General features: G+C 42.8%; 2 protein-coding genes across 3 annotated transcripts in view; both read right to left on the reverse strand.

Moving 5' to 3' along the window:
- Positions 1-6128, reverse strand: part of vps37ba (VPS37B subunit of ESCRT-I a) — a 45786-nt gene extending 39658 nt beyond the window's left edge. Inside the window, exon 1 of the mRNA XM_061906970.1 lies at positions 5940-6128. Within this exon, the coding sequence (XP_061762954.1) occupies positions 5940-6044 (105 nt within the window). The 5' untranslated portion in view covers positions 6045-6128. The remainder of the gene's footprint in view (positions 1-5939) is intronic.
- Positions 6129-15718: 9590 nt separating this feature from the next.
- Positions 15719-17354, reverse strand: part of abcb9 (ATP-binding cassette, sub-family B (MDR/TAP), member 9) — a 36806-nt gene continuing 35170 nt past the window's right edge. For both annotated transcript variants that reach the window (XM_061906972.1, XM_061906971.1), the window contains exon 12: positions 15719-16205. In XM_061906972.1, the coding sequence (XP_061762956.1) occupies positions 15903-16205 (303 nt within the window). In that variant the 3' untranslated portion in view covers positions 15719-15902. The remainder of the gene's footprint in view (positions 16206-17354) is intronic.

Below are 17354 nucleotides of genomic sequence, written 5' to 3' on the forward strand. Positions count from 1 at the left end.
GTCACTTTACGTTGACATGACGAGCATCAACTTCTGTGTTTTTATGCTCACGCCCGCCTCCACTCCTGAAGATAAGAACAGTGGCTGAATGACAAGAAGCTTCCCTCTGGTTTTTGTTTCATTTCACTATAAATAGTGGAATGAAACTGAGTCTTCCATTCTGATTCTCCCAGAACCATCCAAATTGTTAGATGTCAATTCCTTATTTTCGATGGTCATCCCTCACCTCCAAGGTAGAAATGAAAGTTCAGGGTAACAAAATGTTCCAGGAAGTGTTGGTGGAAAACGGAGTAAACTATGGCAGCTGGTACTTAAAACTTAACGTTACTATTATGGCTGAAGCTATCGATTATTTTCGTAATTGAGTAATCTATTGATTAGTTTGTTAGATCAATCAGATAAAACGTACATTATAGCCATGGTTGATATAAGCAAATATTTTTATGCTTGCCATAACCGTCATTCAAGTTTTTTTTCTAATAAATGCACATCATCAACATGGAAAATGTACTTTTATCCATCCATCTATCCATCATCTTCCGCTTATCCGAGGTCGGGTCGCGGGGGCAACAACCTAAGCAGGGAAACCCAAACTTCCCTCTCCCCAGCCACTTCCTCTAGCTCTTACAGGGGGACCCCGAGGCGTTCCCAGGCCAGCCGGGAGATATAGTCTTCCCAACGTGTCCTGGGTCTTCCCCGTGGCCTCCTACTAGTTGGACGTGCCCTAAACACCTCCCTAGGGAGGCGTTCGGGTGGCATCCTGACCAGATGCCCGAACCACCTCATCTGGCTCCTCTCGATGTGAAGGAGCAGCGGCTTTACTTTCAGTTCCTCCCGGATGGCAGAGCTTCTCACCCTATCTCTAAGGGAGAGCCCCGCCACACGGCGGAGGAAACTCATTTCGGCCGCTTGTACCCGTGATCTTATCCTTTCGGTCATGACCATAGGTGAGGATGGGAACGTAGATCGACCGGTAAATTGAGAGCTTTGCCTTCCGGCTCAGCTCCTTCTTCACCACAACGGATCGGTACAACATAGCATTATTATTATTTTAGGGTTCCAAGATACCTGTGGTGGTGGGGGCGTGGTCAATATAGCGTCATCGTATTTGCTACAATGCACACATTTTCTTTAAAGAAGCCAAAACAATGTAGACATGTTTAAAACAAATATGTTATCAATTACAGCATTAACACACCAGTATATGATGATGATGATGATATATGTTCTTGCATAATGTTGTTTTGCTTTATTTGTATTTGTTGCTGCTCATTTAAGAATGCATTAAAAAAAAAAACATCTATCTTTCATAATAATTGGGAATGAGAGGCAAAATTCAAAACAAGTGCCGTTTCCCGTGGCAAAATAATAGCCAAAACCACCACAAAATTACATTAAGGGAAAACAGTGTATTTAAGAACTAATAAAATACAAATTTAAAAATCTGTTACACAGGTCACCGCACTGCTTTCATCTACACTATTGCAGCCGTTGTACGGAAACTATATCCGGCTATTTAAAGTCCCAGGCACTCCATGCAGTTTGGATTTGATACATTTTTATTTGTCAGACCACATCTGCAGTCCCCTCCAAGGTTTCCTTATTGTAATCCCATTGGGTTGAGTTTTTTCTTGCCCTGATGTGAGATCTGAGCCGAGGATGTTGTTGTGGATTGTGCAGCCCTTTGAGACACTTGTGATTTAGGGCTATATAAATAAACTGATTGATTGATAATTTACAGAGCCCCTAAAAGGGACATGGAGGGAAAATATGTTTTGCGACATCTCGCCATACTTTTTGCGAATTCTTGCAAAAGTTTTTTTTCCCATGTCGGTGAACCGGAAGTAAAACAGGTACAGCAATGGTGAACCGGAAGTGAAACCGAAAAAGCGATGGAGGAGCCTTACCATCATCCGTGGGAGAAGTTTGTTGATTTCTTTTTTAGTATTGGCCTAACATAAAGACATCAAATCGTATTATGGTCCCACAACAGAGCACAGATGATGGGTAGGATCTTACATGCTCCTGCTCTTCCATCCCTGTGTCTGTTTTACTTCCGGTTCACTGACAGAGGAAAAAAAGCTTTGGCGAGATCTCGCCAAAAGTATGGCGAAGTCTCGCCAAATGTATGGCCAGGTTTCGCCAAATGTATGGCCGTGGCACTGTGATATCCTGCTAATTATTATGGAGCCCCTAAAGGGAAATGGATGTTTTGTGACCTTTGGCGAGACCCCGCTATACCTTTGGAGAGACCTCGCCATACCTTTGGCGAGACCTCGTTATACCTTTGATGAGATCCCGCCATACCTTTGACGAGATCCCGCCATACCTTTGACGAGATCCCGCCATACCTTTGACGAGATCTCGCCATACCTTAGACGAGATTTCGCCATACTTTTTACGAGGTTTCACCACACTTTTGGCGAGATCTCGCAAAACATCCATGTCCCTTTAGGATCTCCATAATAATTAGCAGGATATCACAGTGCCAAAAAGGTACGGCGAGATCTAACCACAAAAGGTACAGTGAGATCTCGCCAAAAGGTATGGCGAGATCTCGCCAAGGGTCTTGCAAGATCCTGCGTATGGTATGGCGAGATCCCCCGAAAGATATGGCGAGATGGTGCGAAGTATGGCGAGATGGCGCAAATAGTATGGCGAGATCGCGCGGAAAGTACTGCGAGATCCTGCGAAAAGTATTGCGAGATCCCGCGAAAAGTATGGTGAGAACCTGGGAAAAGTGTGGCAAAGTCCTGCGAAAAGTACTGAGAGATCTTGTGAAAAGTATTGCAAGATCTTGTGAAAAGTATTGCGAGATCCCGGGAAAAGTATGGCGAGATCCCGCCATACCTTTTGGCGAGATCTCGCCAAGAGTCCTGCGAGATCCTGCGTATGGTAAGGCGAAATTCCGCGAAAGATATGGCGAGATGGCGCGAAAAGTATTGCGAGATGGCGCGAAAGGTATGGCGAGATCCCGCGAAAAATATGGCGAGATCCCGCGAAAAGTATTGCGAGATCCCGCGAAAAGTGCTGCGAGATCTCACGCAAAGTATTGCGAGATCCCGCGAAAAGTGCTGCGAGATCGCGCGAAAAGTATGGTGAGAACCTGGGAAAAGTGTGGCAAAGTCCTGCGAAAAATACTGAGAGATCTTGTGAAAAGTATTGCAAGATCTTGCGAAAAGTATTGCGAGATCCCGGGAAAAGTACGGCGAGATCCCGCCATACCTTTTGGCGAGATCTCGCCAAGAGTCTTGCAAGATCCTGCGTATGGTAAGGCGAAATTCCGCGAAAGATATGGCGAGATGGCGCGAAAAGTATTGCGAGATGGCGCGAAAAGTATGGCGAGATCCCGCGAAAAATATGGCGAGATTCCGCGAAAAGTATGGCGAGATCCCGCTAAAAGTATGGCGAGATCCCGCGAAAAGTACTGCGAGATCTCTCGAAAAGTGCTGCGATATCTTGCGAAAAATATTGCGAGATCTTGCGAAAAGTATTGTGAGATCCCGCGAAAAGTATTGCGAGATCCCGCGAAAAGTACTGCGAGATCTCTCGAAAAGTGCTGCGAGATCTTGCGAAAAATGTTGCGAGATCTTGCAAAAAGTATGGTGAGAACCTGGGAAAAGTATGGCGAAGTCCTGCGAAAAGTACTGAGAGATCTTGTGAAAAGTATTGCGAAATCTTGCGAAAAGTATTGAGAGATCCCGCAAAAAGTATTGTGAGATCTCGCCATACCTTTCGCAAGATCCCGCAAAAAGTATGTCGAGATCTCGCCCAAAGGCACGGCGAGATCTCGGCATAAAAAAAGGCACGGCGAGATTTCGGCATAAAAAAAGGCACGGCGAGATTTCGGCATAAAAAAAGGCACGGCGAGATTTCGGCATAAAAAAAGGCACGACGGGGTCTCGGCATAAAAAAAGGCACGACGGGGTCTCGCCAAAAGGCACGACGGGGTCTCGCCAAAAGGCACGACGGGGTCTCGCCAAAAGGCACGACGGGGTCTCGCCAAAAGGCACGACGGGGTCTCGCCAAAAGGCACGACGGGGTCTCGCCAAAAGGCACGACGGGGTCTCGCCAAAAGGCACGACGGGGTCTCGCCAAAAGGCACGACGGGGTCTCGCCAAAAGGCACGACGGGGTCTCGCCAAAAGGCACGACGGGTTCTCGCCAAAAGGCACGACGGGGTCTCGCCAAAAGGCACGACGAGGTCTCGCCAAAAGGCACGACGAGGTCTCGCCAAAAGGCACGGCGAAATCTCGCCAAAAGGCACGGCGAGACAGTATGGCGAGATGGCGCGAAAAGTATGGCAAGATCCCGCGAAAAGTATGGCGAGATCCCGCGAAAAGTATGGCGAGATCCCGCGAAAAGTAATGCGAGATCCCGCGAAAAGTAATGCGAGATCCCGCGAAAAGTGCTGCGAGATCTCTTGCGAAAAATATTGCGAGATCTTGCGAAAAGTATTGCGAGATCCCGCGAAAAGTATGGTGAGAACCTGGGAAAAGTATGGCGAATTCCTGCGAAAAGTATTGAGAGATCTTGTGAAAAGTATTGCGAAATCTTGCGAAAAGTATTGAGAGATCCCGCGAAAAGTACTGCGAGATCTCTCGAAAAGTCCTGCGAAATCTTGCGAAAAATACGAGAGCTTGCGAAAAGTATTGCGAGATCCCGCGAAAAGTATGGTGAGAACCTGGGAAAAGTATGGCGAAGTCCTGCAAAAAGTACTGAGAGATCTTGTGAAAAGTATTGCGAGATCTTGCGAAAAGTATGGCGAGATCCCACGAAAAGTATTGTGAGATGTCGCCATACCTTTCGCAAGATCCCGCCAGGAGGAGTATGTCGAGATCTTGCCAAAAGGTATGTCCAGATCTCGCTAAAATGTACGTGGAGATCTCGCCCAAAGGCACGGCGAGATCTCAGCATAAAAAAAAGGTACAGCGAGATCCCTCGAAAAGTATTGTGAGATGTCGCCATACCTTTCGCAAGATCCCGCCAGGAGGAGTATGTCGAGATCTTGCCAAAAGGTATGTCCAGATCTCGCTAAAATGTACGTGGAGATCTCGCCCAAAGGCACGGCGAGATCTCAGCATAAAAAAAAGGTACAGCGAGATCCCTCGAAAAGTACGGCGAGATCTCGTCGAAGGCACGACGAGGTCTCGCCAAAAGGCACGACGAGGTCTCGCCAAAAGGCACGGCGAGATATCGCCGAAAGGCACGGCGAGATATCGCCGAAAGGCACGGCGAGATATCGCCGAAAGGCACGGCGAGATCTCGTCATGACTTTTGGCGTCATCTCGTCATGACATTTGGCGAGATCTCGCGATACTTTTAGCGAGATTTCGCAATACTCTTGGCGATATCTTGACATACTTTTGACGACATCTCGCCAAAAAGGTACGGCGAGACTTCGCCAAAAGTATGTCAAGATCTCGCCAAAAGTATCGCAAAATCTTGCCAAAAGTATCGCGAGATCTCGCAAAACATCCTTGTCCCTTTAGGGGCTCCGTAATAATTGGCAGGATATCGCGGTGATTTGGTGTTAAGACATGTATTCAAAGATGTCACAACCAGGAAACTTCTTGTGTTTGGCATGACTTAGCACGACTGTGGATATTGTTTTTTTTCAAAAAGGACATTTCTTGCGTTGCCATTAAATTCAAGTGTAAATGATGAGGTTACGAGAGTAAATATTGCCGGCGTACACCTGAAACAATGCTGCCCTGTGTCGTTGCTCCCTGGCCAGATTATGAATAGGTTGGTGAAGAAGTCGAACTAGTTTAAAAAGGTTTTTTTTGTTTGGACGAAACCCTGCACTTAGTGTAGAATGGCGGGTGTGAAAGACAACTTAGTGCAGAATGGCGGGTGTGAAACTCAACAAAGGCTGAAGAAACAGAAAGCCAACGAGCGACTACAATAGCGACAAAAAAAAAAAAAAGCTCAACATACCTCGTCCAGCTCTTGTACCATTTGGCTAAGTTTTTCTTCGTCCTCTAGAATTTCGTTGAGCTGAGTCAACGTGTATTGACCGAAGACGGTGTGGAAAGTAGACATTTTGGTGTTATTTGTCTTCGGTGAACGATCCTCTTGTCTCACTTTGTGACAGCTGACTGAGCTTCTTCTACCGGAAGTACATGCAAGGCCCCGTGGTGCCTTCATGGACCGTCGGAAAATTAAAGGCCTTCTGAAATGAGATTTTCTTATTTAAACGGGGATAGCAGGTCTATTCTATGTGTCATACTTAAACATTTTGCGATATTGCCATGCTTTTACTGAAAAGATTTAGTAGAGAATATTGACGATAAAGTTCGCGACTTTTGGTTGCTATTAAAAAAGCCTTGCCTGTACCGGAAGTAGCAGACGATGTGCACGTGACGTCACGGGTTGTAGGGCTCTGTCACGCCAAATTTCTTCCCCCCCTACAAAAACCTTCCCCCACCATTTACTTCCGGGGTCATGATTAATACAGACGTTTTGTTAACGCTATATCATAAAAATATAACGCTATATTATAAAAATACAGACATTTTTGTTAACGCTATATTATAAAAAAAAAAATAAAAAACAATTTACAAACACAAGCTATGGGATGACGCATTTACTTCCGGGGTCAAGTTTCCTCCTATGTCATCCCATAGCTTGTGTCTGTAAATTGTTTTTAAATTTTTTTTAGAATATAGTGTTATATTTTTATGATATAGCGTTAACAAAACGTCCGTATTAATCATGACCCAAATAAATAAATTTAGGGTGTGAGCTCCCCACATCATCCTTTACAATCATGGCCACCAGCAGCGTGAGCGATTCGGACCGAGAAGTGAAGTGAAGTGAATTATATTTATATAGCGCTTTTCTCTAGTGACTCAAAGCGCTTTACATAGTGAAACCCAATATCTAAGTTACATTTAAACCAGTGTGGGTGGCACTGGGAGCAGGTGGGTAAAGTGTCTTGCCCAAGGACACAACGGCAGTGACTAGAATGGCGGAAGCGGGAATCGAACCTGCAACCCTCAAGTTGCTGGCACGGCCACTCTACCAACCGAGCTATACCGCCCAGAAAGCGACGATTTCCTCATTAATTTGAGCGAGGATGAGAGATTCGTGGATGAGGAGAGTTAGAATGAAGCACAAAAAAAAAAAAGAAAAGGCGACGGCTCCAGGCGGCGGCAGTGGGAGAGTTTCAGATGTAATTAGACACATTTACTAGGATAATTCTGGAAAATCCCTTATCTGCTTAGTTTGTTAATAGTATTTTAGGGAGATTATGGAATCATACCTGACAGTCGGGTGGCTGCGGTGAACGCCAGTGTCTCTGAGAGAAGCAGAGGAGCCAAGATCACAGCTGCCTTTTTGAGCTGCGGGATGAGGTCGCATAATCCACTGAAGTCTCCGGTAAGAGTCGACTTAATATCACAATTTTCCAATCCAAAAACTGGCTGGTTGTCGTAGAGAAACATGTTCACTTGAGCGCTCTGTGTTAAAGTTTCACAACAAACAAAGAATCACCGACTGTGTTTCGGTGCTAAAGGCAGCTGCAATCCACCGCTTTCCACCAACAGCATTCTTCTTTGACGTCTCCATTATTAATTGAACAAATTGCAAAAGATTCAGCAACACAGATGTCTAAAATACTGTGTGATTATGCAATGAAAAAAGACGACTTTTAGCCGTGTGTGGTGCTGGGCTAATATGTCCGCTACAACCCGAGAAGTCACAAACACGCGTCATCATTCCGCGACGTTTTCAACAGGAAACTCCCGGGAAATTTAAAATTGCAATTTAGTAAACTAAAAAGGCCGTATTGGCATGTGTTGCAATGTTAATATTTCATCATTGATATATAAACTATCAGACTGCGTAGTAGTGGGTTTCAGTAGGCCTTTAATTGAACATTTTTCAAATGCGCGCTGTAATGTTGAGGTTCACGTCGTATTTTGTGAAACTGTGTGGAAAAATAACACGATATTTTGTACAGAAAACTAAAAACCGTCATGTTATAGATGATTCGTTTATCATAATCAAAAGTACATTTCTAATTGAACACATACAGCAGGGGTCACCAACCTTTTTGAAACCAAGAGCTACTTCTTGGGTACTGATTAATGCGAAGGGCTACCAGTTTGATACACACTTAAATAAATTGCCAGAAATAGCCAATTTGCTCAATTTACCTTTAATAAATACATCTATACCGTATTTCCTTGAATTGCCGCCGGGGCGCTAATTAATTTAAAACCTTTTCTCACTCCTGCGCTTACCAAAGGCATGTGGTAAAAGTAAGCATGCGCGAATTATTTTCAAACCTCTTCTCACTCCGGCACTTACCAAAGGCATGCAGTAAAAATTTGAGTGTGATGTAAGCTTGGACCTTAAATCGTACTGAATAGCTCTTAATCTTCTTCCCTTTATGCGATTTCAAATTACCGGTATTAAAATCAGCCTCCTCCATTTTGAAAATGATGATAGGGGAAGTGTCACTCGTGACGTCACGAGTTTGACCAGGCGGTAATACTAAGCATGCGCTAATTATTTTGCGAAGGCAGGCGTATACTATATGCCCTACGGCAATTCTAGGAAATACGGTATATAAAAAAATGGGTATTTCATTCCGTCGTACATTTTTTTTCCTTTTACGGAAGGTTTTTTTGTAGAGAATAAATGATGAAAAGAACACTTAATTGAACGGTTTAAAAGAGGAGAAAACAGGAAAAAATGAAAATTAAATTTTGAAACATAGTTTATCTTCAATTTTGACTCTTTAAAATGCAACCGAAAAAAAGAAGAGAAAAACTAGCTAATTCAATTCTTTTTTTAAAAATGTTTAAAATAATTTATGGAACATCATTAGTCATTTTTTCCTGATTAAGATTCATTTTAGAATTTTGATGACATGTTTTAAATAGGTTAAAATCCAATCTGCACTTTGTTAGAATGTATAACAAATTGGACCAAGCTATGTTCCTAACAAAGACAAATCATTATTTTTTCTAGATTTTCCAGAACAAAAATTTTAAAAGAAATTAAAAAGACTTTGAAATAAGATTTAAATTTGATTCTACAGATTTTCTAGATTTGCCAGAATATATATATTTTTATTTTAATCATAAATTTAAAGAAATATTTCACAAATATTTTCGTCGAAAAAACAGAAGCTAAAATTAAAAATTACATTAAAATGTATTTATTATTCTTTACAACAAAAACAATTAATTTACTTGAAAATTGATTTAAATTGTCAGGAAAGAAGAGGAAGGACTTTAAAAGGTATATGTGTTTAAAAATACTAAAATCCTTTTTAAGGTTATATTTTTTTGTATAAAATTGTCTTTCTGAAAGTTATAAGAAGCAAAGTAAAAAATAAATGAATTTATTTAAACAAGTGAAGACCAAGTCTTTAAAATATTTTCTTGGATTTTCAAATTCTATTTGAGTTTTGTCTCTCTTAGAATTAAACATTTCGAGCAAAGCCAGACCAGCTTGCTAGTAAATAAATAAAATGAAAAAAATAGAGGCAGCTCACTGGTAAGTGCTGCTATTTGAGCTAATTTTTAGAACAGGCCAGCGGGCGACTCATCTGGTCCTTACGGGCTACCTGGGGCCCGCGGGCACCGCGTTGGTGACCCCTGACATACATGATGCATGGACTGCACAATAATGACACTGATCTGTTAATCCTGTGAAAGAAATATATACTCATTTTTAAATAATTGACAGGATATCACAATAACCACGGATGCACAAGTACATATTTATTACCCCAAATAGTTGTTCCTTTTACCGGGTGACTCTTCATGCGTCATTTGGACTTAATCCAGCAGTATATCCACCATTAATTAGTATATATTCACCATTAAGTAGTTGCTTATCAACATGCAAATTAGAACCATATTGGCGCTTAATTAGTCATTATTAAGTACTTATTAATGGCTTATTCTGCATGGCCTTATTATAACCCTCTAACCCTAACCAAATGACTGTAAATTGAGTCTTTGTTACTTAGAATATGTTCCCCTAGTGTCCAAATAACTCTAAATTAAGTCTTTGTTATTTGGAACATGTTCCCCTAGTGTCCAGATAACTCTAAATTAAGTCTTTGTTACTTAGAATATGTTCCCCTAGTGTCCAAAAAACTCTGAATTAAGTATTTGTTATTTGAAATATGTTCACCCAGTGTCCAAATACCTCTAAATTAAGTCTTTGTTACTTTGGAATATGTTCCCCTAGTGTCCAAATACCTCTAAATTAAGTCTTTGTTTCTTGGAATATGTTCCCCTACTGTCCAAATACCTCTAAATTAAGTCTTTGTTACTTGGAATATGTTCCCTTAGTGTCCAAATAACTGTAAATTAAGTCTTTGTTACTTGGAATATGTTCCCCTAGTGTCCAAATAACTGTAAATTAAGTCTTTGTTACTTGGAATATGTTCCTCTAGTGTCCAAATAACTCTAAAATAAGTCTTTGTTACTTGGAATATGTTCCTCTAGTGTCCAAATAACTTTAAATTAAGTCTTTGTTCCGTGGAATATGTTCCCCTAGTGTCCAAATAACTGTAAATTAAGTCTTTGTTACTTAGAATATGTTCCCCTAGTGTCCAAAAAACTCTGAATTAAGTATTTGTTATTTGAAATATGTTCACCTAGTGTCCAAATAACTTTAAATTAAGTCTTTGTTACTTGCAATATGTTCCTCTAGTGTCCAAAAAACTCTAAATTAAGTCTTTGTTACTTAGAATATGTTCCCCTAGTGTCCAAATAACTCTTAAAATAAGTCTTTGTTACTTGGAATATGTTCCCCTAGTGTCCAAATAACTCTGAATTAAGTATTTGTTATTTGAAATATGTTCACCTAGTGTCCAAATAACTTTAAATTAAGTCTATTTACTTGGAATATGTTCCTCTAGTGTCCAAAAAACTCTAAATTAAGTCTTTGTTACTTAGAATATGTTCCCCTAGTGTCCAAATAACTCTTAAAATAAGTCTTTGTTACTTGGAATATGTTCCCCTAGTGTCCAAATAACTCTAAATTAAGTCTTTGTTATTTGGAATATGTTCCCCTAGTGTCCAAATAACTCTAAATTAAGTCTTGGTTACTTGGAATATGTTCCCCCAGAGTCCAAATAACTCTAAATTAAGTAATTTGTTACTTGGAATATGTTCCCCTAGTGTCCAAATAACTCTAAATGAAGTTCTTGTTACTTGGAATATGTTCCCCTAGTGTCCAAATAACTGTAAATTAAGTCTTTGTTACTTAGAACATGTTCCCCTAGTGTCCAAATGACCCTAAATTAAGACTTTGTTTCTTGGAATATGTTTCCCTAGTGTCCAAATAACTTTAAATTAAGTCTTTGTTACTTGGAATATGTTCCTCTAGTGTCCAAAAAACTCTAAATTAAGTCTTTGTTACTTAGAATATGTTCCCCTAGTGTCCAAATAACTCGTAAAATAAGTCTTTGTTACTTGGAATATGTTCCTCTAGTGTCCAAATAACTCTGAATTAAGTCTTTGTTATTTGGAATATGTTCCCCTAGTGTCCAAATAACTCTAAATGAAGTTTTTGTAACTTAGAATATGTTCCCCTAGTGTCCAAATACCTCTAAATTAAGTCTTTGTTACTTGGAATATGTTCCCCTAGTGTCTAAATAACTCTAAATGAAAGCTTTGTTACTTGGAATATGTTCCCCTAGTGTCCAAATAACTCTAAATTAGGTCTATTTACTTGGAATATGTTCCCCTAGTGTCCAAATAACTCTAAATTAAGTCTTGGTTACTTGAAATATGTTCCCCTACAGTCCAAATAACTCTAAATTAAGTCTTTGTTACTTGAAATATGTTCCCCTAGTCTCCAAATAACTGTAAATTAAGTATTTGTTATTTGGAATATGTTCCCCTAGTCTCCAAATAACTTTAAATTAAGTCTATTTACTTGGAATATGTTCCCCTAGTGTCCAAATAACATTAAATTAAGTATTTGTTATTTGGAATATGTTCCCCTAGTCTCCAAATAACTATAAATTAAGTCTATTTACTTGGAATATGTTCCCCTAGTGTCCAAATAACATTACATTAAGTATTTGTTATTTGGAATATGTTCCCCTAGTGTCCAAATAACTCTAAATTAACTCTTTGTAACTTGGAATATTTTCCCCAGAGTCCAAATAACTCTAAATTAAGTCTTTGTTACTTGGAATATGTTCCCCTAGTGTCCAAATAACATTAAATTAATTATTTGTTATTTGGAATATGTTCCCCTAGTGTCCAAATAACTCTAAATTAACTCTTTGTAACTTGGAATATTTTCCCCAGAGTCCAAATAACTCTAAATTAAGTCTTTGTTACTTGGAATATGTTCCCCTAGTGTCCAAATAACTCTAAATTAACTCTTTGTAACTTGGAATATTTTCCCCAGAGTCCAAATAACTCTAAATTAAGTCTTTGTTACTTGGAATATGTTCCCCTACAGTCCAAATAACTCTAAATTAAGTCTTTGTTACTTAGAATATGTTGCCCTAGCATCCAAATAACTCTGAATTAAGTATTTGTTATTTGGAATATGTTCCCCCTGAGTCCAAATAACTCTAAATTAAGTCTTTGTTACTTGGAATATGTTCCCCATCCTAAAGTGTTACCGAAAATGCTTCCAGAAATGAGGAGGAAAAGATTATTGCTGTAATTTCCACTCAAGAAATACCATAATGAAAAATTCTCACAGATACATCATAATTTGTTAAAAACTGAATAATGTAAGAATGATCAATTATAATGCATTTTAATCAAATTGGCAAATGATGGAATTAGAGATGGTGCAGCACGGTGGCAGAGGGGTTAGTGCATGTGCCTCACAATACAAAGGTCCTGAGTAGTCCTGAGTTCAATCCCGGGCTCGGGATCTTTCTGTGTGGAGTTTGCATGTTCTCCCCGTGACTGCGTGGGTTCCCTCCGGGTACTTTGGCTTCCTCCCACTTCCAAAGACATGCACCTGGGGATAGGTTGATTGGCAACACTAAATGGGCCCTAGTGTGTGAATGTGAGTGTGAATGTTGTCTGTCTATCTGTGTTGGCCCTGTGATGAGGTGGCGACTTGTCCAGGGTGTACCCCGCCTTCCGCCCGAATGCAGCTGAAATAGGCTCCAGCACCCCCCACGACCCTGAACGGAACAGAAAATGGTAGGATGGTAGAAAACAGTGTTCGGCTTTTCCGCCGGAATTGTGCCCTGATATGGGGAATATTGTGCGTTTACCAATGCAAATTACGAAATTAAGGGTGTTCACATGAATTTGCCATGAATTGATTAACGTGGACCCCAAATTAAACAACTTGAAAAACTAATTCGGGTGTTACCATTTAGTGGTCAATTGTACGGAATATGTACTGTACTGTGCAATCTACTAATAACAGTTTCAATCAATCAATCAAACATATGTATATTGGGGGAATAAGGGCGTGTTTATGTGCAAATTATGATAGAAACGCACGCGCTAGCCATTTGGCATTCAGCAACTTAAAGAACAGCAGGTGGGAACAATTTGGCCGTTTAAGAACATGTTATGAATTTGAATGGACTCTCTTAGGATAGACATCCATCCATCCATCCATTTTTTTACCGCTTGTCCCTTTTTTGGGGGGGTCACTGTAACCTATCTCAGCTGCACTCGGGCAGGAGGCGGCGTACACCCTGGACAAGTCGCCACCTCATCACAGAGCCAACACAGATAGACAACATTCACACTCTCATTCACACGCTAGGGATCATTTAGTGTTGCCAATCAACCTATCCCTAGGTGCATGTCTTTGGAGGTGGGAGGAGCCTATCCCCAGGTGCATGTCTTTGGAGGTGGGAGGAGCCTATCCCCAGGTGCATGTCTTTGGAGGTGGGAGGGGCCTATCCCCAGGTGCATGTCTTTGGAGGTGGGAGGGGCCTATCCCCAGGTGCATGTCTTTGGAGGTGGGAGGGGCCTATCCCCAGGTGCATGTCTTTGGAGGTGGGAGGAGCCTATCCCCAGGTGCATGTCTTTGGAGGTGGGAGGAGCCTATCCCCAGGTGCATGTCTTTGGAGGTGGGAGGAGCCTATCCCCAGGTGCATGTCTTTGGAGGTGAGAGTACCCTATCCCCAGGTGCATGTCTTTGGAGGTGGGAGGGGCGTATCCCCAGGTGCATGTCTTTGGAGGTGGGAGGGGCCTATCCCCAGGTGCATGTCTTTGGAGGTGGGAGGGGCCTATCCCCAGGTGCATGTCTTTGGAGGTGGGAGGAGCCTATCCCCAGGTGCATGTCTTTGGAGGTGGGAGGAGCCTATCCCCAGGTGCATGTCTTTGGAGGTGGGAAGAGCCTATCCCCAGGTGCATGTCTTTGGAGGTGAGAGGACCCTATCCCCAGGTGCATGTCTTTGGAGGTGGGAGGGGCGTATCCCCAGGTGCATGTCTTTGGAGGTGGGAGGAGCCTATCCCCAGGTGCATGTCTTTGGAGGTGGGAGGAGCCTATCCCCAGGTGCATGTCTTTGGAGGTGGGAGGGGCCTATCCCCAGGTGCATGTCTTTGGAGGTGGGAGGAGCCTATCCCCAGGTGCATGTCTTTGGAGGTGGGAGGGGCCTATCCCCAGGTGCATGTCTTTGGAGGTGGGAGGGGCCTATCCCCAGGTGCATGTCTTTGGAGGTGGGAGGAGCCTATCCCCAGGTGCATGTCTTTGGAGGTGGGAGGAGCCTATCCCCAGGTGCATGTCTTTGGAGGTGGGAGGGGCGTATCCCCAGGTGCATGTCTTTGGAGGTGGGAGGAGCCTATCCCCAGGTGCATGTCTTTGGAGGTGGGAGGAGCCTATCCCCAGGTGCATGTCTTTGGAGGTGGGAGGGGCCTATCCCCAGGTGCATGTCTTTGGAGGTGGGAGGAGCCTATCCCCAGGTGCATGTCCTTGGAGGTGGGAGGGGCCTATCCCCAGGTGCATGTCCTTGGAGGTGGGAGGGGCCTATCCCCAGGTGCATGTCCTTGGAGGTGGGAGGGGCCTACCCCCAGGTGCATGTCTTTGGAGGTGGGAGGGGCCTATCCCAAGGTGCATGTCTTTGGAGGTGGGAGGAGCCTATCCCCAGGTGCATGTCTTTGGAGGTGGGAGGAGCCTATCCCCAGGTGCATGTCTTTGGAGGTGGGAGGGGCCTATCCCCAGGTGCATGTCTTTGGAGGTGGGAGGAAGCCGGAGTACACGGAGGGAACCCACACAGTCACAGGGAGAACGTGCAAACTCCACACAGAGATCCTGAGCCCAGGATTGAACCCTGACGACTCAGGACCTTCGTATTGTGAGGCACATGCACTAACCCCTGTTCCACCGTGCTGCCCTTAGGATAGACGAATAGACAAAAAAGGTATAAAATGGATGGATGGGTGTGTAAACTGGGTTAGTTTGATCCTACTGATGATGTGTCCTTGCAGATACGTACAACAAGACAGCGGAAGTCTCTGATTAGAAGACTCTCTCTCTCGAGGTCGTCCTCGGACAAGCCTTCCATCGTTGCTTCCAGTCATCCCGATTCTCCATACAGTTGGCCAGTTCCTTGGAACTCTTCTTGAGTATGTCCGCATATGTTAGTGTGGGACGTCCTCTTGACCGATGCCTATGTGTTGGTTCCCACGCTGGTTGGCAGATCCTGATGTCTTAGGCAGTGTCCTGCTAGTCTCTTTCTCCTTACAGCAAACGGGCGAAACTAGTAAAACGAGTAAATAATTACAAGAACAAGGACGGAAATGTTAAGTGGTCATGCATCACATGTGCTCAATGTGTTTTAATTCTAACATTAGTGTTAATTTCAGCGGATAATAATTAATCTTGAATGATTTTGTAGATGAGAAAAATTTCTTTAAAAAAGTTTAAAGACACCTCCAAAAATGTCAATAGATGGATCTCAGTCACCAAGTGCGATCACATTTCCGCTCAATAGCGAGCATCGTAGTCTTCTTGCTCGGCGTCGCTGCTGCTGTGTCTTCCTTCAGGCTTCCAGGAGGCTTTCCTGGACGGGCTGGGTGCATCCTCCACCGTCTCCATGCCCAGCATCTGTCGCTGGATCAGTTTGTAGTACAGTCCACCGTTGGCCATCAGCTGACTGTGGGAACCCTGCTCAGCCACACGGCCTTTATCGATCACGATGATCCGGTCGGCTTTCTCCACGCTGCTCAGCCGGTGTGCGATCACTAGCACGGTGTGGTCCTTCATGATGCTGTTCAGAGCTTGCTGAACCTGCACGAATCCAAAGGAAAAGATCACTTGAAATCACATACAGTATCATTTCTTAAAGGGGAACTGGGCGGTATTGCTCGGTTGGTAGAGCAGCCGTGCCAGTAACCTGAGGGTTCCAGGTTCGATCCCAGCTTCTGCCATCCTAGTCACTGCCGTTGTGTCCTTGGGCCAGACACTTTACCCACCTGCTCCCTGTGCCACCCACACTGGTTTACATGTAACTTAAATATTGGGTTTCACTATGTAAAGCGCTTTGATCACTAGAGAAAAAGTGCTATATAACCCCGTTTCCATGAGTTGGGAACTTGTGTTAGATGTAAATATAAACCGAATACGATTAGCAAATCCTTTTCAACCCATATTCAGTTGAATGCACTACAAACACAAGATATTTGATGTTCAAACTTATAAACTTTATTTTTTTTTGCAAACAATAATTAACTTAGAATTTCATGGCTGCAACACGTGCCAAAGTAGTTGGGAAAGGGCATGTTCACCACTGTGTTACATCACATTTTCTCTTAACAACACTCAATAAACGTTTGGGAACTGAGGAAACTAATTGTTGAAGCTTTGAAAGTGGAATTCTTTCCCATTCTTGTTTTATGTAGAGCTTCAGTCGTTCAACAGTCCGGGGTCTCCGCTGTCGTATTTTACGCTTCATAATGCGCCACACATTTTCGATGGGAGACAGGTCTGGACTGCAGGCGGGCCAGGAAAGTACCCGCACTCTTTTTTTAAGAAGCCTTGCTGTTGTAACACTTGTCTTGCTGCAATAATCAGGGGCGTCCATGATAACGTTGCTTGGATGACAACACATGTTGTTCCAAAACCTGTATGGATCTTTCAGCATTAATGGTGCCTTCACAGATGTGTAAGTTGCCCATGCCTTGGGCACTAATACACCCCCATACCATCACAGATGCTGGCTTTTGAACTTTGCGCCTATAACAATCCGGATGGTTATTTTCCTCTTTGTTCTGGAGGACACCACCTCCTCTGTTTCTGAATGTAATTTGAAATTTGGACTCGTCAGACCACAGAACACCTTTCCAGTTTGCATTAGTCCATCTTAGATAAGCTTGGGCCCAACCAAGCCGGTTGCGTTTCAGGATATTGTTGATAAATGGGTTTCGCCTTGCATATTAG

The sequence above is a fragment of the Nerophis ophidion genome, linkage group LG07 (genome assembly GCF_033978795.1).
Source record: "Nerophis ophidion isolate RoL-2023_Sa linkage group LG07, RoL_Noph_v1.0, whole genome shotgun sequence".
Taxonomy (NCBI): domain Eukaryota; kingdom Metazoa; phylum Chordata; class Actinopteri; order Syngnathiformes; family Syngnathidae; genus Nerophis; species Nerophis ophidion.